The 21,445-nt window shown below is 43.8% G+C and overlaps 3 protein-coding genes across 12 annotated transcripts in view; 2 read left to right on the top strand and 1 right to left on the bottom strand.

The window, feature by feature from the left end:
* The window catches only part of UBAP1 (ubiquitin associated protein 1), a 56,729-nt gene extending 38,390 nt beyond the window's left edge, over positions 1-18,339 (top strand). For 4 of the 5 annotated variants that reach the window (XM_026008961.2, XM_072728082.1, XM_072728084.1 and 1 more), the window contains 5 exons: positions 2,053-2,177; positions 8,145-9,080; positions 15,659-15,841; positions 16,522-16,623; positions 17,229-18,339. In XM_026008961.2, the coding sequence (XP_025864746.2) occupies positions 2,053-2,177; positions 8,145-9,080; positions 15,659-15,841; positions 16,522-16,623; positions 17,229-17,369 (1,487 nt within the window). In that variant the 3' untranslated portion in view covers positions 17,370-18,339. The remainder of the gene's footprint in view (positions 1-2,052; positions 2,178-8,144; positions 9,081-15,658; positions 15,842-16,521; positions 16,624-17,228) is intronic. The other variant, XM_072728085.1, reaches the window with a different exon arrangement.
* The window catches only part of NUDT2 (nudix hydrolase 2), a 101,324-nt gene continuing 88,838 nt past the window's right edge, over positions 8,960-21,445 (top strand). Inside the window, exon 1 of the mRNA XM_072728087.1 lies at positions 8,960-9,080. The gene's annotated coding sequence lies outside the window, so the exon portion shown is untranslated. The remainder of the gene's footprint in view (positions 9,081-21,445) is intronic.
* Positions 18,202-21,445, bottom strand: part of KIF24 (kinesin family member 24) — a 79,064-nt gene continuing 75,820 nt past the window's right edge. For 3 of the 6 annotated variants that reach the window (XM_072728077.1, XM_026008962.2, XM_072728078.1), the window contains exons 12-13: positions 20,974-21,067; positions 18,202-20,163 (exon numbers count right to left, since the gene is read on the bottom strand). In XM_072728077.1, coding sequence (XP_072584178.1) covers positions 20,023-20,163; positions 20,974-21,067 — 235 coding nt within the window. In that variant the 3' untranslated portion in view covers positions 18,202-20,022. The remainder of the gene's footprint in view (positions 20,164-20,973; positions 21,068-21,445) is intronic. The other 3 variants (XM_072728080.1, XM_072728079.1, XM_072728081.1) reach the window with 1 other exon arrangement.

Genomic DNA, 21,445 nt, shown 5'->3' with positions numbered 1-21,445 from the left:
CCGTGCTAGACTGCTGAGCCACAGGGCTGCCAAGAAGGGAATTCTTAAGCTCATTCTTAAAGGACTAGAAATAATCAAGTGAAAAAGAGTGGGAATATGACAGGCATTGCCATCTGAGAAAGTACTTCTAAAGATAGGACCAAGTAGAAACTTTCTTGGAATATTAATAATTATGGTTATTCCCCAGAAAAATTGTTAAATTGTATTATTCTGTCCAAGAACATTCAAGAAAATATACTGGTGTGAGGCCCAGAAGTAATTCTTATTTTGCTAGCTATTAATAGTCAAAAAGCAGGAACTGTTTCGTTGTCCTTGGTAATTCTGCCAGTAAGTTAACCCCCAAACCTGGTCCAGAAAAGAAACCATGTACAATTGGGAGTGTATAGGTAGTGAGAGACATATACAAGAGCCTCTCTTATTTTGTCTGACCCTATAAATGAGTGATAATGTCCTGGTCTTTCTGTATGATTCAGCTGTTCGGCAGAGAACCTTCAGGGAGTTAAAGCAGTTCAGTTGTAGATGTTTATGTCTCCTGGTAATCTTGTTGTGATTCCCATGCTCTTGTCTGATTTTCCTTTTTTTTTTTTTTTTAAGGTTTTATTTATTTGAGAGAGAGCAAGAGCAGGGAGGAGGGGCAGAAGGAGAGGGAGAAGCCGACTCCCTGCTGAGCAGGGAAGCCCAAGGGGCTGGTAGGATCCCAGGGCCCTCGATCATGACCTGAGCCAAGGCAGACGCTTAACTGACTGAGCCCAGGTGCCCCTAGTTTTCCTTTTTTCATAATTGCTGTTTCTTGAATATTTCCACATCTGTTACAGAATATGGTTTTAAAAAATGTATTTTTTTGTATTAATTAGAAATTATTCTTTCTAAAGTAGAGAAATCCTAGTCAAGATTCTTTTTTTTTTTTTTTTAAATGATTTTATTTATTCATGAGAGAGGGAAAGAGAGAGGCAGAGACACAGGCAGAGGGAGAAGCAGGCTCCAGGCACCGGGAGCCCGACGTGGGATTCGATCCTGGGTCTCCAGGATCGCGCCCTGGGCCAAAGGCAGGCGCTAAACCGCTGCGCCACCCAGGGATCCCCTAGTCAAGATTCTTTTGTGGAGGTTCTATCAGTTCAGCAGTATTTATTAAGTGCCTAATATGTGTAGGTTTTGACAGTACATTAGTGAATAAAATAGACTTCAATATTTGTCTGCAAGAAGCTTACATTCTATTGGACCAGACAATAAATATAATCTAAAAATGAATTATTTAGTATGTTAGAATGTAGTAAGTGCTATGGTAGAAAGGATAGATGGTAACATGGGAGTACTGCAGTGAGAGGTAGTAATTTAATTTTTTAAAAGATTTTATTTATTTATTCATGAGAGAGACAGGCAGAGACAGGCAGAGGGAGAAGCAGGATCCTCTCAGGGAGCCCGATGCAGGACTTGATCCCTGGACCTAGAATCATGCGGTAAGCCGAAGACAGGCACTCAACCACTGAGCCACCCAGGCGCCCCCACCCCCCCCCCCCGCCCCTTTTTTAAGAAGAACAGGTAGTAATTTTAAATATAGTGGCCAGAGTAAGTCTCATGAGAGAGTAACATTTGAGCAAAGACTTGAAGGAGGCGAAGGAATAAGTCATGTGAATATTTAAGGGGAAAAATATTACAGATAGGGGAAGTAGCCACTGAAGATTTTTAAGGTGGGTTTGACCCCGTCATGGTTGAAGAACAATTACCATGAGTTAGTGCAATGAGCAAGGAGGTAAGAAAGAGTTGCGAACAGAGGGATGGTGGGTTTTGGGGAGGCCTTTTTGGCTTCTGTGAGTACTTTGGCTTTTACACTAAGTATAATTGAAAATAAACCCTAATAAGATCAAGTAGGCGCAAGTAAGATTTCCTCCACAGAAATCTAGGGTCAGGAGAAGGTAAGCAGTCAGAGGAGCAAATCTCTATAACTTCTAGTTTTAGGATAGCATAAATTAATGTTGTATCCTAGGTATAAGATTATAGCAAACAAATAATAAAGTTCTTTGCTGATATTTTCTACTTTATTTTTGATTGTAGGGACTTTCAGTTACCTTGATGATGTCCCATTTAAGATAGGAGACAAATTCAAAACACCAGCTAAAGTTGGTCTTCCTATTGGCTTCTCCTTGCCTGATTGTTTGCAGGTGGTCAGAGAAGTACAGGTAAGTGGTCATTTTTAGTTAAAGTTTAGTGCATTTAAAAATTTATTTTTATGTATTTATTTTTTTTAAAAGATTTTATTTACTTATTCTTGAGAGACAGAGAGAAGCAGACACATAGGCAGAGGGAGAAGCAGGCTCCATGCAGGAAGCCGGATGTGGGACTCGATCCCGGGACTTGAGGATCACACCCTGAGTCAAAGGCAGATGCTCAACCGCTGAGCCACCCAGGCATCCCACATTTAAAAATTTAAAGAGAACTTGATATATAGTGAAGTAGGGATAAAACCATTCTCCTATCTTTTATTTGTATTTCTTACGGCTGTTGCTTGGCTCACATTGTGTGTCTGTCTCTCTCTCACACACATAAATACACACTTACATATGTTTATATATGTTATAGATCTGCAGTCTGTTAGACTGTATATTCCTGGGATTCTGTGTCTTGTCTGAAACAAATCCCCACTGTCCATCTGGCTTGCATATTCACCTATTTTCTTTCTCTTTTTTGATGTCCTCATTATCTTCTTGGTCACTCAAATTGGAAAATATATTTCTCTGCTGTGTCTCATCTTTATCGTCCAGTTCATCCTTAAATGTTTTTTATTTATTTATTTTTTTAATTTTTTAACCTAGACTATTGCAGTGGCCTCTTTAATTGACCCTTTTGCTTGTGGCTTTTTTTATTTTATTTTTCATATTGTTTCTAGAATAATATTCCTAAATTAAAGTTTCAAATTGTTACATCCCTATTAAAAAAAAATACTTAAACGATTCTCCGGTCCTTACTGAGTCTAGACATAAGGTTGTGGTAAAATATTTCAGCTTATCATCTCTTCCATACCTCCTATGAACCAGGTTACTACCAATTCATTGATCACACCACATGTGTTGTGTATTCTGTGCTTTTTCTCATGAGCTATATAACCTCCACTTGGAATGTTTTCCCTTTCTCACTGTACCAAAAGCTGTCTACCTGTTAAAATATGTGTATTCTTAATGTGCTTAAATGCCTTCTCCTCAATAGCTTCTTTCTCAACCCTTTATTATTCATTCATTCATTCATTCAATTTTTAAAAGATTTTATTTATTCATGAGAAACCCAGAGAGAGACAGACAGAGACACAGGCAGAGGGAGAAGCAGGCTCCATGCAGGGAGCCCGACGGGGGAATCGATCCCGGGTCTCCAGGATCACGCTCTAGGCTGAAGGTGGCACTAAACTGCTGAGCCACCCAGGCTGCCCAATCCTTTCATCTTTAAAGCTTAGTTCTATAGAAATGTATAGAATTACTTGAAAGCAGCAAATAGCCTTATATTATGTGACTTCCTTTCTTCCCTCAGTATACATTTATTGAGTGCCTACTTTTAAGCAGTGCTCTACTAGGGCTGGAGACAGAGATAAATACCTTAATCACTGTCCTCAGTGAGCTTACAGTTTAGAGAAAGAGTCATGGGAAAACAGGAAAGTATACTACCTGTAAGACACTTCTTTCTGTGATTAAAAATTTTTAAATATATGACTTTCTGGCAAAGGAGTTTTGTTTCTGGGGGATTCTCTGAGGCGCCACCATGTTACCCTAAGAAATATTTATCTTCTAGTCTGTATGCAGTGAGTAATCAAATGGGAGAAGTTCAGTTTTGTTTTTAAAAATAATAACTTTATTTAGATATAATTCACATACATTGAAATTCACCTTTTTAGGTTTCCACATAAGTGGTCTTTAGTATATTCAAAGTGTATAATATAACCATCATTACTGTGTAATTCCTGAGTAGTGTTGTCATCCCCAAAAGCAATGCAGTGCCCATTAGCATTTACTCCATATGTCCCTCTCTGCCCCTAGCCCCTGGCAACTGCTAAATCTACTTTGTCCCTGTGGATATGAAATAATACAATAGATAGTCTTTTGTGACTGACTCATTTCACTTAGCATATTGTTTTCAAGGTTTATCCATGTTGTATGAATGAAGTATTGGTATGTCATTCCTTTTATGGATTAATGTTCCATTGTATGGATACACTACATTTGGTTTTTCCATTTATCAATTGATGGACATTTTGGTGGTTTCCACTTTTTATTATGAATAATGCTGGTGTAAAAGTATGAATATAGGTTTTTGTGAGGATGTATGCTTTCAATTTTCTTGGGTACATAAGTAGAATTGCCGGGTTGTCCTATGGTAACTGTGTTTAACCTTTCCAAAAGGGGAACCACTACACTGTTTTCCAAAGTGGCTGCCATTTTAGAGTCTCACCCACAGTGCATGAGGGTTACAATTTATCCACATCCTTGCCAACTCTTCTTATCCATCTTTTTTTTTTTTCAATTTTTATTTATTTATGATAGTCACACAGAGAGAGAGAGAGTGAGAGAGGCAGAGACACAGGCAGAGGGAGAAGCAGGCTCCATGCACCAGGAGCCCGATGTGGGATTTGATCCCGGGTCTCCAGGATCGCACCCGGGGCCAAAGGCAGGTGCCAAACTGCTGCGCCACCCAGGGGTCCCTCCATCTTTTTGATTATATATATCCTTGTGGGTTTTGCAATGGTCTCTTACTGTGGTTTTGGTGTGTATTTTCTTAATTATACTAATGATGTTGAACATTGTATATAATTTTGAATACTGAATTGATAACCCTTTTGTGTATGGAGAGGTTATTGGGCCAAGAGAGACACAGATTTCCTGTATAAAGTTTTACATAGTTCTGTTTATCTGGTGACTTTTTTATTGGCAATACAAATGTCAGGAAATACCTCTCTGTGTGCAGGATACTACTTTTAAAAATAGGATTAAAAAAACCATCTTCTTTTAATAGTTCTCCTCTTATTCAGTGTTTCATTGATTCATCCAGAAAACTTGTTTTTTTTTTTTTTTTTTAATATTCTATTTATTCATGAGAGACACAGAGAGAGAGGGAGAGAGGCAGAGACACAGGCAGAAGGAGAAGCAGGCTCCATGCAGGGAGCCCGATGTGGGACTTGATCCCGGGTCTCCAGGATCACACCCTGGACCAAAGGCGACGCCAAACTGCTGAGCCACATGGGCTGTGCCCCCAGAAAACTTGTTTTGAATCCCATATTGTTGTGTTACTCTTTGCTGGGAATTTTCTATTTTTTTGATCAGCATAAAGCATTAATAAATGCATGGTACTGTGCTCACTATATTCATAGCACCCACTAATAAAAAGGCAGGAGATTTGAGCTCCATTCCTGTGTGGAACAGTTGAAATATTTTTGTTTTCTAATTGTATATAGTACCTTTAAACTTTGACTATCTGGGCCTCCATGGGGGATTTGGTTGTAGTATTGGTGCTGGTCTCCTTTCTGTTGACAAGAGTCAGACCTAGGGCAGACAGATACCTTGGTGCTTCCTGTGACTTTTGTCATATTTTCCTTTTTTTTTTTTTTTTTAAGATTTTATTTTTTTATTCATGATAGACCCAGAGAGAGAGAGAGGTGGGGGTGGGGGTGGGGTGGGCGGGGCAGAGACATAGGCAGAGGAAGAAGTAGGCTCCATGCAGGGAGACTGATGTGGGACTTGATCCTGGGACTCCAGGATCATGCCTGGGCTGAAGGCAGGTGCCAAACCGCTGAGCCACCCACGGACACCTTTGTCATATTTTCCCTTGCATGACTGTACAGACTTGATTTTTCAGCTAAAAATTCATCCAAGTGAGCCATTAAAGCACACAAGTAATCCCTTGCACCTAGGGCCTACATAGCTTTCATTGAATAGTAATTGTGGTGGCCATTAGTGTCATGGTTTAGAGCAGAATCTGGTATCACTCATTCATGAACTTGAATTGCCATGTAATAACAGTGTCGTCTTGTACATATTTCTTAGGCCCTCCAGGCCACCATATCCTCATCTATAAAATGGGGATAATTAGCTTTTAAGGTTGGTATAAGGATTAAAGAAAGTAATACTTTTATAATATTTACTGTGGTTCCTGGTATGCCATAAATATTAGATGCTGCTGTTATTTATTTGTGCATGCAAACCACACTCTTATTTTTTCACTGTAATATTTCTACTGTCTTTTTCCTGTGTTCCAAGTATTCTGTATTACTTTGGTAATTAAAAGTCAATAAAGGTTTTACAAAAAAGGAAAGAACTTTCTAGTTCTTGAGTGTTAAACTTCAGGGACCTGTGTTTATAGGTGGGGGGCAGTTGGTTACAGCCTTTTTTTGGTGGAAGGAGCCAGATGCAACATTGATTTCCTCTACTGGTTAGAAGCAGCAGTCTGCTCAGTGCTGTTTTTTCACTGTACCCATTAGTGGTAGAAAGGAAGTGCCATAATGCCCAGGTGGCCTTTCTGGGGTTCAGCAGCTGGCTTAGGGGTATAAATGGACATCTTTTTCTTTTTTAAAGGTGTTGTTGTTATTTTTAATAAGGAGGCTCCATGCCCAACACGAGGCTTTGAACTCCCAACCCTTAGATCAAGAGTTGCATGCTCCACAGACTGAGCCAGCCAGCCATCTCAGGGGCTGAACAGACTTTGATGTGTGCATTTCCAGGCTTCTCTTGTGTTGTTTGAAGCTGAAAGGCTTGGGAATGACCAAAGTTTCTTGTGCTCTAAAATTCTTGTCTGTGCATGTAGGCTTCTTTCCTGCCCATCCCCCTCTTGTTTGTCTCTTTAGCCTTGAATGTGCATATAGACATTATTTATGTCTATGTTCACTTTAGAGTGAACACCAGGTTTTGTTTCTCCTCTCCAAGGTGAATTTTTTTTTAAAAAGATTTTATTTATTTATTCATGGGAGACAGAGAGAGAGAGAGAGAGAAAAAAAAAAAGGCAGAGACACAGGCAGAGGGAGAAGCAGGCTCCGTGCAGGGAGCCCGACGTGGGACTCCATCCTGGGTCTCCAGGACCAGGCCATGGGCTGAAGGCGGCGCCAAACCGCTGAACCACCTGGGCTGCCCGAATTTTGTTTTTTGTAAATGGTGTATTTATTTTCCAGTGTCCAAATAAAATTTTTGTAAATTGTGATATAGGGGAAGGTATGGTTAAGGAAGCAACAACCATGAAGTGAATCCTTATGCAGTTTGCACTGTAAAATCCTACTTCGAATCTAGACATCTATATATCTTAGTAAGTACTTTTCTTGTATTTAGAGTATAATCTGTTCATTATAATTTAATAGGTAGTAGTTTAAGAACATAGAATCTAGTTATACTGCCTGGGTTCACATCTAGGCTCTACCACTTACCAGCTTTATGACCTTGGGCATGGCTCTTGTAAATTGAGGGTAACAACAGTACCCACTTTAAAGGGTTGTTGAAAAGATCCAGAGAGTTTTGTTGAAAAGATCCAGAGAGTTAATACAAAAAAGTGTTTAGAATCTTTTCTGGTACCTGGTAAGTGCTTCTTAAATATTAGGGGCTCTTATTATTGAGCATAGGCTCTGTCTCCAGCATTGTGCTAGATAATAGAGACCCTGAGAGGATCTAAAGCCCAGTGGCTGCCTGCAAGAGGCTTGTGATATTGCTGGGGGGAAGTGTTTAGAAAAAAATTAAAGATTAAATAAATGTACATGTGGTCACTTTTGCTTGACATCACCTGATAGACACACATGCTATGTAGGATTTCAGAGGAAGGGACAAGGCCATCAGGAAAGCTTTATAGGTGGCTGCCGAGCTCTGCTTATCTACCAGTGAAGAATTCTAGAAAGGGAAGTGGCCTGAGGGGAGGGAAGAGAAGCAAGGCAAGTGGTTGTCAAGGTACTTTTGGCCTGGTATGTATGATTAGTTCATTTCTGGAAGTAATCTGGGAGTGTAGTTTGATTAAACCATATAAGGAGCTTAGAAAGCCTTGGTCTTCCTAACTGGGGATCATCTCATACACCGTAAATACTGCCTTGCCAAGGTTCTGTTGTGCTGGTGTTAGGAAGAATTCGCTGGAAGAATTGAGTCGGTGAGGGACAACCACCTGGGTTCACACCTCCTTTCTGTGCTGTGTCTTTGCAGTATGACTTCTCCTTGGAAAAGAAAACTATTGAGTGGGCTGAAGATATTAAGAAAATCCAAGAAGCCCAGCGGGAAGCAGAACGCAAGGCTGAGGAAGTAGAAGCTAAAGTGAATTCTAAGAGTGGCCCAGAGGGTGATAGCAAAATGAGCTTCTCCAAGACTCACAGTACAGCCACAAAGCCACCTCCTATTAACCCCATCCTTGCCAGCTTACAGCACAACAGCATCCTCACCCCGACTCGGGTCAGCAGCAGTGCCATGAAACAGAAAGTTCTCAGCCCACCCCACACAAAGGCAGATTTCAATCCTGCTGACTTTGAGTGTGAAGAAGACCCATTTGATAATCTGGAGTTAAAAACTATTGATGAGAAGGAAGAGCTGAGAAACATTCTGGTAGGAACCACTGGACCCATTATGGCTCAGTTATTAGACAATAATTTGCCCAGAGATGGCTCTGGATCTGTGTTACAGGATGAGGAGGTCCTGGCATCCCTGGAGCGGGCGACCTTGGATATCAAGCCTCTTCACAAACCTAATGGCTTTATAACCTTACCACAGTTGGGCAACTGTGAAAAGATGTCTCTGTCTTCTAAAGTGTCCCTCCCCCCCATCCCTGCAGTAAGCAATATCAAATCTCTGTCCTTCCCCAAACTTGACTCTGATGACAGCAATCAGAAGACAGCCAAGCTGGCAAGCACTTTCCATAGCACATCCTGCCTCCGCAATGGCACCTTCCGGAATTCCCTGAAGCCTTCCACCCAAAGCAGTGCCAGTGAGCTCAATGGGCATCATACTCTTGGGCTTTCAGCTTTGAACTTGGACAGTGGCACAGAGGTGCCAACCCTGAATCCCTCAGATCTGATCTCCCAGATGCCTTCCCTCTCTGTCTTGTCTGTGTGCACAGAAGAATCATCACCTCCAAATACAGGTCCCACTGTAAGCCTTTTAAATCCCTCTGATTTAGAGCTCTAAAGATTTCTAAATTCTGGGTAACATTTGCTACCTCACATTCTTCTTTTCAAAATATAGGGCAAAATGGGGACATGGCTTTATTGACCTTGTTTATGTATGTTCTGGTTATTTTCCTGAGGACAAAGGACTGTTAGCTTTGCACTTAGCCTGGTTATGTTTGCTTGTTTTCCTACCTGAATCTTTTTGGTCTTTCCTTCAAAAAGATAAATGTATATATATATATTTTTTAAATTATTTATTTATTTATTTATGATAGTCACAGAGAGAGAGAGAGAGAGAGGCGGAGACATAGGCAGAGGGAGAAGCAGGCTCCATGCACCGGGAGCCCGATGTGGGATTCGATCCCGGGTCTCCAGGATCGCGCCCTGGGCCAAAGGCAGGCGCCAAACCGCTGCGCCACCCAGGGATCCCAAGATAAATGTATATTATGTGTTAATGGAGTCTTTCTGCCTAATCACTTTGTTCTTTTCTCTGCTGCCTTTGTTTTTAAAGGCTTTCTTTGTAATTTTTTATTTACTTTTTACTACTTTATTGGTTTTTTGAAGGTTGCTTGGCACTCCTCATTATATCTTCTCTGCTTTCTGCTCTCCCATCTTATTCTGCCCTGAAGTTGGTTCTTGTGTGTACAATGATTTACCTGTGTTTTTCATCAGAACATGTGGTGCCTTAGTAGCTGGGAGATCATTTGTATTGGAAGTCTGAGCAAAAGGTAGAAATTTGTCACTTTTAAACTTGCAGATATTAATTCTACAATTCCTTTTTTGCTCACTATTAAGAGTTGTGCAGTTTTCTCCAAAGAGAGGGAGAAGAGAAGGTTGGAATTTGAGTTAGTGTTGAAAGATGGATAACAAAAATTGCAACTTGTTATTACCCTGAAGAAAATCTGATTTTGGCACACAAAAAGGTTGCAGGTGCAATGTGGTTCCTTTATTTGTCATAAAGTGTAGTCTTAGCTCCTGATGTGGTTTCAGCAGCACAGAACAGTATGTTACTGCATTCTAGAATAGAAATCATAGAAGTCCAGGAACTTTTTGCTATACCAGTTCACAGATTTTTAACATGACGGCATATCAAGAGGCCATTTAGAGCCAGAGAGGAGCCTGGTTGTATTGGTGGGATATCTGTCAGAGACCTTGGTAAGCCGATAGATGAGCCATGGCCTACTTTAAAGTAAGTGCAAAGTCCCAAGAGTAGCATTCTTGGTAAGTAATTGTCTCTCTGTGTGAGTGCTTGCATTGTCAAAGAGCTCTCTGCTGTTTATTAACTTTTGTAGACCTTGTCCTAGATAAACTTGACTGTGCAGAACACTCTGGTGTTATCTCTTAGTAATGTACTTCACCCTCCTACTTCCTGGTCAGTAGGATACTCTTCATGACTCATTGTATGGTTTAGAGAAATCAAAAGCACTCTGGGGAACATCCTCAGCCTCAAATCTCCTTTAAAATTACAGTGACCATTAAGAGGCCAAAGCTGATGAACTAATCAAACCAGAACACCTGTCACTCTCTGATCTGATTGTGGAGTTTCTTTTGGGTCCATTCATTTCAGGGTAAGGTTGGGGGGCGGGTGGTTTCTTGCTGGCTTGGGGACTTTCTGTCTTCAAGGGGCAAATAGAACTGAAGTTCTGGTGTTTTTTTTTTTTTTTTCCTGGTGTTTTTCTAAGAAAGTTATGACCCTTATCCCCAAGAAGCAAAGCCTGGTTTTCTTCTATCTGTCTTAGTCTCAGAGGCTCACACTGAGAACCTTTCCCAGTGAACAAAGCACTTCTCTTCAGGATAGTTTGTGACTTCAGGGTGAGCAGAGTGGAGTGGTGGTCAACTGGGCTGCATACACCCTTTATGAAGGAACTCTGAGGGAAGTGGTCCTGGAGTTTGGTTCTTGTTCGCTGTTTCAGGCCCAATGTGTGGGTCTCACTCTTCAGATTCTGATTTTATGTTTTACTGTTTATATAAACTAGTGTTAGAAGTTAAGAAGTCCATGTGATCATTTTGAGAAGCATCATCTTGTAATGTGCCCTTCTGAGACCAGCATAGAACTGCTTGCCCTAGCCCTAGCCTGTCTTTTCCCATTACATGTCAGCCTTTTGTGGGCCTTGCTCTGCTTATTGGTTAGGCTCATTTTGCTATTGGGTTCTCTTTCTCCAGATATGGAAACATTCCTTACTCTTCCACAGTTGTTTCAGCAAAATACTTCCGCTCTTTCCTTATACCTCTGAGTTATGTATTTACTAATTTTAAATAAGCATTACAATAGTGCCAGTTTGCTTTGAAAGTATATTTTAAATAATTTTTGACATATAGACTCTCAGCTTTTAGGTGTTCAAATCTGTTTATCTTTTCTTCTGTTACCATTGATTTAATTCTTACAAGGCCTCTATCTCTAGATTTTTAAAATGAAATTTTTTTTATCAAAGTAATACAAGCACATTTGAGTCATCACATTTATTTCTTAAAAAAGATTTTATTTATTTGAGAGAGAACATGAGAATGAACAGGGGGAGTAGCAGAAGAGTGGAGAGGGAGGGGAAAGAATCTCGAGAAGACTCATCACTGAGTGCAGAGCCCAACCTCGACACAGGGCTCAATCTCACAATCCTGAGATCCTGACTGAGCTGAAACCAAGAGTCAGACACTTAACCAGCTGAGCCACTCAGGCTCACTTATTTGTTTTAAAAATTTTATGTATTTAAGTAATCTCTGCACTCAGTGTGGGACTTGAAGTCATGACCCCAAGATCAAGAGTCGCATGCTCTTCTGACTGAGCTAGCCAGGTGCCCAATTGAGTCATATTTAAAAGGCCCATGTTGGGCTCCTTGCTCAGGAGGGAGGCTCCCTGCTCAGAAGCAGAGTTCGCTTCTCCCTCTCCCTTTCCCTTTCACTTGTGCTTGATCTCTCGCTCATCCTCAAATAAATGAATAAAATCTTTAACCCCCCCCTTTTTTAAAAAGATTATTTTAGAGAGAGTGAGTGAGCGGGGAGAGGAAGATTCCCACTCTGTGCTGAGCACAGAGCCTGATGTGGGGCTCCATTTCACGACCCTGAGATCAGGACCTGAGCTGAAACCAAGAATTAATTGGTCACTTAACACCTGCGCCACCCAGATGCCCTTAAACTTTTTTTTCTTTAAGATTTTATTTATTCATGAGAGAGAGAGAGAAATTGAGAGAGGGAGAGAGGCAGAGAGGGAGAAGCAGGCTCCATGCAGGGAGTCTGACGTGTGACTCGATCCAGCGTCTCCAGGATCAGGCCCTAGGCCGGAGGTGGCGCTAAACCGCTAAGCCACCGGGGCTGCCCGCCCTTAAACTTTTTTTAATGAAGTATAAACTCCCCTGATTTTTAGCATTCCTGTGCTTTTCTGTGTTCTTCCACTTTAGAGTGCACCACCCTGCCATAGCTTTTGAGATCTTCATTTCTGGAGATTTTTACGTTTATTCATGGTGTGCCATGCTTTGTTCATTGATAATGCTTGGCCCTCCTGGATCCTTTCAAACAGGCTGTGAGATGTGGGATGCCTGGGTGGCTCAGCAGTTGAGTGCCTGTCTTCTGCTCTGGGCATGATCCCAGGGTTCAGGATTGAGTCCCGCATTGGGCTCCTTGCAAGAAGTCTGTTTCTCTCTTTGAGTCTCCCATGAATAAACAAAATCTTAAAAAAAAAAAAAAAAAAAAATTAAAATCTGAGATGTTTTTCATATTTTGTTTTTTCCTTTTCTGGAATTCCTATAACTGGATATGGGACCTCCTTGACTGTTATAATTTGCTATCCTTTTCTATATTTTTTCCTATCTCTGTCTTACTTTTTTTAAGAGAATTTAAAAAATTTTTATTTTTTAAAGTCATCTCTAAACCCGTGATGCTCAAACTCCTGACCCCAAGATTAAGAGTCACATGTTCTACTGACTTAGCCAGGTGCCCCCTCTTTGTCTTTATGTTTTACTTTCTGGATATATCCTTGACTATCATAATTTTTTTTTTTTTTAATCTCAGCCTTTTTTTCTTTTTTTTTTTTTAATTCATGAGAGACAGAGGCAGAGACATAGGTAGAGGGAGAAGCAGGCTTCCTGTGGGGATCCCGATACAGGACTTGATCCCAGGAACCCTGAGCCAAAGGCAGATGCTCAACCACTGAGCCATTCAGGCATCCCAAATTTCAGCCTTTAAAAAAAAAAAAAAAGATTTTATTCATTTATTCATGAGAGACACACACAGAGAGGCAGGGACACAGGCAGAGGGAGAAGCAGGCTCCATGCAGGGAACCCGCAGGACTCAATCCTGGGACTCTAGGATCACATCCCCAGGCCGAAGGCAGCGCTAAACCGCTGAGTCACCTGGGCTGCCCTTCTCTTTCTCTAGATTAAATTTCAGCCTTTTAAATAAAATTTTACTCTATCATATTTTAAATTTCCAACTGCTTTGTTTTTTCCCTCTTTTGGTGTCTCTGGCTTTGTGTTCACATTTAAGAGTGAGGCACTTAAATTAACGATGCAGGGACTGTATGTGTGGGGTGTGTTTGCCAGTCATTAAGCTTTCCTGTAGGTTGGTTAGTAGGCTTTGGGGGACTGCAAAATGTCAACACATAGAACATTTTGAGAGCTTACAGTTACACCTGAGAATTCTCCTTGAGGGTTAAGGGAGGCTGGGGAAGGGTAGTGTGTAGACTTTTACTTAAATATCCTTTTGGTTTTTACACCTTACTCTGCCATGCGCTGTGCTGTGCCTTGTGTCCTTATTTTAGTCCTAGAGACTGAACTTCTACCTACCTCCTGAAGAGGATTGGGGGAGAAGGGGACGTGCCTAAGGGTTTTATTGCTCTGATCACTTGCTTTGTGCCCTTGCTTTATTCCAACAGTACCTGCTCCTCCCAAATGCTGAAGCGCAGCCCTCTCAGGAGTTTGAGGAACTAATGAACTGACTCTCCTTTCTCCCACGTATTTATAACTTCATTGCTTCTGCTTAGTTACCATGGCTCCATTAGCATTCCAAGTTCTAAAATTTCATTGAAATATATTGTCCACTGCTGTTCCCTCTTTCTTTGACCTTAAATATTAATAGTTTTGTTTTATTATTTCAGTGGGCTTTGGGGAAGGAGAATCAGGGTCACTTTGCTGTGTTAAATTCCCTCTTTGAATTCCTAATAGACCTCCATTTATTCTACAACTGATGAGTAGGGCCCTGTGAATGCCAAGCCTAAAGCTAGGCCCTGGGAATTCAGAAATATATGTGACATGGTAACTAACCCCTGGGAGTTCACATTAACATACTGTGACGTGGTGAGTACTGTGTCCGCAAGATGAACAAACCCTATTTGGCTGTTGGTATTCTCAAGTCCAGGTAGACTCTGCCCCTGAAGAGAGGCTGGTGTGATCCAGTCGCTGTCCTTGTTGTGACTCTTACGAGTTAATGACTGAGCCCTTTGACTGGGCTGCCAGGGGTGCTGTGTGTGAGGTAGGGAGGAGGAGACAATGGGCTTTGAGGCCTATAGTCTTGACTTTTCCCAGCTGACTTAGAAGAAAGTATCTGGTCATAGCTATATCATTTTGAGTGTCTTTCTGAGACCAGGAGTCTGTGCTGCTTGCCCACCCCCACTCCCCACAAAGGAAGTAAAATTCTGTTGAAAGAAATGCTTTTCCTGGTTCTTGGGAGCTAGGACAAACTAAATAAAACAGCTGTGACCTTGTTCATGTTGGTTTGTTCCTTTGGCCTGAGAATGAGGGGCCTTCAGGCCTTGGGTCTGAGTCATTATCAGAAGTGGTGGGCAGAGTCATGGGATTCTACCCACCAATCAAACTGAGGTTAATAGGGTCCAATGGCAGGGAGCAGCTGCCTATGAGTGCCCCATAGGCAGGGTCCTGGAGTCACATTTCCTTCCTTGAAGGCCCAGCCTGGTGTGACTAATAGTCCCTCAGTCTTGGCTCTGTAGTATGGCAGCTGTGGCAGGGAACCGGATCCTTGTAGCTCATGGTGTGGGGCAGAGGTGGAGTGCCCTCGAAGCCCTGAGCCCCTGAGCCGGCCATGCAGGGGAACATGCGGCACGTGCAGTCTCTGCCCAGCTCAGGGATAGGAGCAGGAATAGAGACATTGTTGGGAGAGAGTCAGCCCCAGAGTTAGGGTTGTCTGAGGTGAATGATCTTTTTAGGACTCTGACATACAACAGCCTGAGAAAGGGATAATGGAGCCCTGGAGAGAAATCATAGCAGCCGTCTTGCCATTAGTCCCATGGGCAGCCTCAGAACTTCTCTCATTCAAGCCCAAGGGATTTGAACACAGAAGAGCATGTTGCTCTTGTGGTATTTTCTCACTCTGGGAGGAGCCCAGAGGGCAGTCACAATTTCAGGTGTCTTCCCAGTTTTTCTTTCCCTTGTGTGGTGTTACCTTACTGTTCTCCAGGACGTCTGGCCAGCAACCTGGCTCTTTTTTGCAGGCAGAGTGTTTAGGAGTTTAGTGTCAGAAATGGCAAGCCCCTGGACTGGGCTACTTCAGTGACCTGTCTTCTGGGACCTCAGTCTTCTTTCTTCCTGCCTGATCCTCTTGTTTCTCCACCACCAGGTCACACCTCCTAATTTCTCAATGTCACAAGTGCCCAATGCTCCCAGCTGTCCCCAGGCCTATTCAGAACTGCAAACACTGTCCCCCAGTGAGCGGCAGTGTGTGGAGACAGTGGTCAACATGGGCTACTCATATGAGTGTGTCCTGAGAGCCATGAAGAAGAAAGGAGAGAATATTGAGCAGGTGAGTGGTTGGTTGGCTGGTTGGTGATGGTGGGATCAGCCTGGAGAGAGGTCCTAGAACAGTGTCCTGCTTGTATCCTAGAGCCCTATCACACTCAGCCCCAGCGTTGTGAGTTGGCATGACTCGGCAATTTGTCCGGGGAAACTCACACCCTCAGCATAGTGCTTTTACTTAAGGGGCTGCTCTGGGACCTAGGCTGGAGAAAAGCCCTGGGAGTATTTGAGCCATTGGACTGTTCTCTACCCCTCCTGAGAGGGCACACCAGGCTTGAGGTATGGTCAGATGTCTCCTAGAAACATTTATCTTGTCATAGCTGCCCCAGAGTGTTCCAAAATAGGGTACTGGAGTCCTAAACCTTGGGGCCATTTCTGACGTGGCCTTTTTGTTAGAATATCCTGCCCAGGCTGTGGAGTTGACATTATGGGAGACGGGAGTCAGTTGTGACAGGAATTCCTTTGAAAAATGACTGCTCATGTTTAGAAGGGTGTGCCTACCTATTCAGCAAATAGTCACTGAGGTCCTGTTGTGTTAGATGCAGTTCACAGTAGAAAATCAAGTCCTATCCAGAATCTAATAGCGAGGTGGGGAGCAGACATCACACTTGCTGGCTTGTGTAAGACTCTTGGGAAGCACCAAAAAGAGTGGTAATAGATCCTCAAACCTCCTTTTCTTTTCTTAAGATTCTCGACTATCTCTTTGCACACGGACAGCTCTGTGAAAAGGGCTTCGACCCTCTTTTAGTGGAAGAAGCTCTGGAAATGCACCAGTGTTCAGAGGAAAAGGTAGGACCTTTTGTGTTTTATAGGAACCCTCTGGAAAGGAGGGACAAAGTAGTTTTGCTCTGGCCAAGAACCCTCTTTCCCTACCAGTGACTCCAGGCAGAAGTAGAATGCATTTTCTCTCAAGTGTCCAGATAGGCATTCAGCTAGTTTGGGTTGTTACGTTTGACGAAGCACTGGGTTGAAGACTGTCTAGAGTCCCAGGGAAAGGAAAGGGAAGGGAAAATGGAAATGACCTGGGCAAAAAGCTAGACTTTTGGATGACTGGGGAGATCGCTAGTCTCTTTGCCTAGCCTGCTCCCTGGAGAGCAGCTGTTTCTGGGTTCAGTATCCTGCCTTGGTGTGAGTATGGATTTTGGTTAGTGGGACCCATGAGTCAGCAGGATTTGGAACTGGGCATAGTTTCTGAAGGATGAGTTATACCATCAACTAGTCTGCCTTGGCTTCCTCCACAGCCACCCTCTGCTTGCTGGGAGACCTCAGAGAGACTCAGGAGGCTCTGGCAAAAGATGCAGATTCCTCCCAAGCAGCCCCCTATATGGACATTCCTCCACCCTGCTTTGTGGCCAGACCCCTTTCTTCAATCTTTATTCTCTTCTATCCCTTAGATGATGGAGTTTCTTCAGTTAATGAGCAAATTTAAGGAAATGGGCTTTGAACTGAAAGACATTAAGGAAGTTCTGCTACTACACAACAATGACCAGGACAATGCTCTCGAAGACCTCATGGCTCGGGCAGGAGCCAGCTGAGACCAGCTGCATAGGCCCTGCCATGGAACCACCCCTGCAGGAGGCGCTGAGGAGCCCACGTGTAGGGAAGGAGAGCGGGGCACACTTCCCGATTTTCTTTTGGGGGTGGAAGGTCAGGTGTGGAGACTGTGCTTGCCAGTCTCTGAGCTGGGGAGAAAGTAGGAAAGATTGGGGCATGTGAATGCCTCTAGCACTGCCCTGGCTCCTTCCATATTAAACATGTTTGTATTTTGAGAAGTGTCCTTCCCACCTTGGCCCTCCAGAGAAACCTCCCTGGTCCTTCTGGAGTCTGTACGTCCTCAGCTGAAACCTGGCCCAGCTGCCAAAAGGAGGCAGGGAGAAGGGGTGGGAGGGCCAGACTCAGTGCTGCTTTAGGGCTAGATGCTTCCCTCCCCTGCACCAGTGGACTGAACTCTTAATCCATGTTGAGTGCAATTGAAAGGTTCTTCCAGGGTTTTTTTTTCTTAACAAAGTCTCTTAGTGTTAACACTGGTTCTGCAACGTCTCTGAGGTGCAAAGAATGCCCTTTCCACGTGGGGCGCTGAGTTTGCCTCTTTTGCCAGGCAGTTACCATGCTTCCCTGCCCCAGCCTGTTTCTTTTGGCTTGGTTTGGACCACAGTCTTCTGCTACCCAGGATTTTAGAGCCCCCTGCTCTAGAAACTGTCGTCAGTTTAAGAAATCATTGGCCCCTTCCCAGCACAGAGTGGGGGAGAAACAGGCTGCAGTACAGTAGCCCAGCACTAGCTCCACCTCGGTTCTCCTTGGAGAACGGCCTCTCCCCCCAGCCCCCTGCTCTAGGATGACACGAGTAACACCTAGTCATAGAAATCAGTCTCTTTCATTTGTTTTATATTCTGTTGTACATCATTAAAGATCTAAATACAAAGGATATACAGTCTTGATGAATCTAAAGTAATTTGCTAACTATTTTGATTCTTCAGAAAACTACTAATAAAAATCTAAAAGGTATGTCCTGCTGTGATAATTTTATTGCCAGTGCTATTTTATTGAGGGGGTGGGGTGGGTGGGGAAGGAATTCCTGCTTCCATTTGCTGGGGATGAAAACAGGTACTAACCATTTTCTGTCTTTTTAGTACTTTCTTCTCACTCTTAGGTCAGTGGGACCCAAGAGCTGGCCCTGCAGTCAGCCCTGGCTTTTGCTTTGCAGAGCAGGCCCAAATGAGGATTTGTTAAAAACCTGACCTAACTCAGTCTCTGGAACCAAGGACAAGCCTTCCTGCCAGACTAACTGGAGGTGAAACAGGCTGGGCCTTTGGGGCAATTATTCAGAAATGAGGAAGTTCCTTTTCCCCTGAGACCCATCAGGCATTTATGTGCTGTGTGCCACAGTCAGGGCTGGATTCAGACTGCTTCACTAGCTCTCAGTGCTGCTGCTGTAGCTGAGAATTAGAGTCCAGAGTCCTCCCTGAAGTTTCTTGTCCTTATGCTTAATGCCATCCCACAGTCCCTCCAGTGCTCTTGGCTGGGAGTGGGTCTCTAATACTAGTGATCGGGTAAGGAGAATGCAGAACTTTTGGGCCAGGAAACTGGGAAAAGGCCGCCCTCTAGTGCTCAGATCAGGCAAAGGGTGGCAGGATTGGCAGGCTGAGAAAGCCAGTTGGCCCTTCTCCTACCTTTTTAAATTAAGCCCTCTTTTTAAAACCTTAAAAAGGTATCCTTTCCCTGTAAGAAACTGAAGCTTCACACATTACAGTGGGCATCAGGGCCAAGGCTGTGACATATGCATCTTATCTGACCCAAAGTGGCCCTAGTGACAGACCACTTTCTATTTGTCTTGAGCTTCCCGATGAAGATACACAGCAGGCAGAACTCATGTTGAAGGGGTGTGTGTATAAAAATGCAACCTCAGAGTCTTGGACTGTTGACTAGAGCACTCAGTGCCAAGATACTACTGAACACAGGCCCTTCAGAGGGACTGCACAACCAGGATGATGCTGGATAAAAGGTAAGGTGAGGAGATAGCCCTGCCCAAGATCCTCCACTTCTTCACCTTTGCCACGAAAGGCCGTGGCAGGTGAGCCAGGAACTGCTACAGAAGCATGAGTGCTATTAAGAGAGTAATGTAGTGATGTGAGCACTCGCTTCTGTCTCTGAATTGCAGGAAGGGAGGGGAACTGGGGACATGAAGCCTGTCCCACCAGTCTTCAGGAGCTAATGGGGCAGGGTGAGCTCTGCCTCAAGTGTTTTACTAGTTTTTGGCCAAGTCTTGAAGAACAGTATTCAGCTAACAAAGCCCCTGAGTTCACTTTTGCTTCCCCAGCTTGTTACCTCTGACCTCTAGGTTACCACTGACCCACCCCATCCTTTGATCCTCAGATTTAGACACATCCACGAGGTTATCAGACCCAAGTGTGTTTCCCCACCCAGACAAAATACTCTTCTAGCCCCATATTAAGGGTTTAGAAGGGGCATATTAAGTTTTTTTAGCCTGCTCTGTCCTTCCTTCCAGATGCTCCTGTGCTTGGAATTGTGCTGGGGCCTAGTCAAGGCCATGTGTGGCTGGGGTGGGGAGAGAGGCTAGCAGGCAGGACTGCGGAGTGGGTTCTAGGATTTGCAGGAAGGACCCGCCAGCGCCTGGGAATTCAGTACAAGTTCCTGAGCTGCCCCCATCACCTCATACTAGATCTTGTTCTAAGACACCACTGTCCTCTCAGGGACTGTGGTCGGCTTGTGGCAGGTCAGGTACAGCTGAAGCTGGCTCCTCAGACTCTGGATGCACTTGGATTTCAGAGCCAGGATTTCATCCAGCTGGGTCACAAAATCTTCAAAATCCTGAGAAAGGAAACAAAGGACAAATACGGACTTTTGCTTTTGCTGGCTTTTTCTGGCAAGGATCTGCTTTTCTAGTCCCTTTTCTTGCAGGAAACTTTGAGAGCCTAGGCCCTTCCTTCAGGTGGAAAGTCTGCAGGATAATCACTGTGGCACAGAGTAAGGCTCATTTCTCTGCATTTGAAAAACTTAAAAAGAAAAAAGATTTTATCTTTCTTTATTCTCTAAACCCAATGTGGGGCTCAAACCTACAACCTCAAGATCAAGAGTCACACACTTCAGACTGAGCCAGCCACTCACCCCTGCATTTTAGAAACTTCTATGTAGATAGGTATTTTGCAGGGCAGAGGGGGTTTTTTGTAAAAGTGCTTCTAGTTAGGGGTGCCTGGGCGGCTCAGTTACGTGTCCAACTCTTGATCTCAGCTCAAGTCTTGACCTCAGGATCCTGAGTTCAAGCCCTGCATTGGGCTTCACACTGGGCATGAGGCCTACTTAAAAAAAAAAAGTACCTCTGGTCTGCATGTGGCATGTCACTTACCATCACAGGGAGGGGCTCCAGCAAGCCAAATAAAAAGGCGGAATGGCAAAGGATGGAAACATTTTAGCCTGAAAATGGGAAGTGCAGCACCATCTCCCACCTATCCTTGCACCTGCTTGAGCTATATCAGAGGAATGGTAAGAGGAGCCCCAAGTTCTCTTAGAGTACGATGGCAGACCTTACTTCAAACACAAACACAGCAAACAAGGATGGCCAGCAGACTACCTGCGGGCTAATTCCCAAGAGCCCCCAAGTGTCTAGCCAAAACCACTTACATTAAGAGCCAGCTGGCTCAGCAGGGTCTCCTCCTTGAAGCCCAGTTCTGCCATTCTATCCAGCTGTTCCTGGTGTGCTTGGATGACCACCTGCCTGGAACACCAGAGGGAACACTATGACCCTCTGGGCCTCCCATCTTTCCCAGGCATCTTTTCTGGAGCTGAGCCTCATTTTCTGACCAGGAGCTGCCCCTGCCCAGAGTGGTCAAAGCTTTGACTAGGGCCAGCCCACCACCACCTCCTCCCGTCACCTGTTCTTCTCCAGATTCGTCTAGGGATGAGAATGTACCAAGAAGATACTGGAAAGGGGCTTCTCCTCTACAGGAGCTGCCCCAAGCTTTCCTGCCAAAAGGCTCAAGGCTGTGACCACTGTAGCTGACAGGCTTGGCACAAGGTGGAGCCTACTGCCTCCCCTGCCTGCCATCATTTCTACTTCCTATGGGGAGTCCCAGCACTAAAGTAGGGGGTTTGA

The sequence above is a fragment of the Vulpes vulpes genome, chromosome 12 (assembly GCF_048418805.1).
Source record: "Vulpes vulpes isolate BD-2025 chromosome 12, VulVul3, whole genome shotgun sequence".
Classification (NCBI taxonomy): Eukaryota; Metazoa; Chordata; class Mammalia; order Carnivora; family Canidae; genus Vulpes; species Vulpes vulpes.
This window is presented reverse-complemented; position numbering and strand designations above follow the sequence as displayed.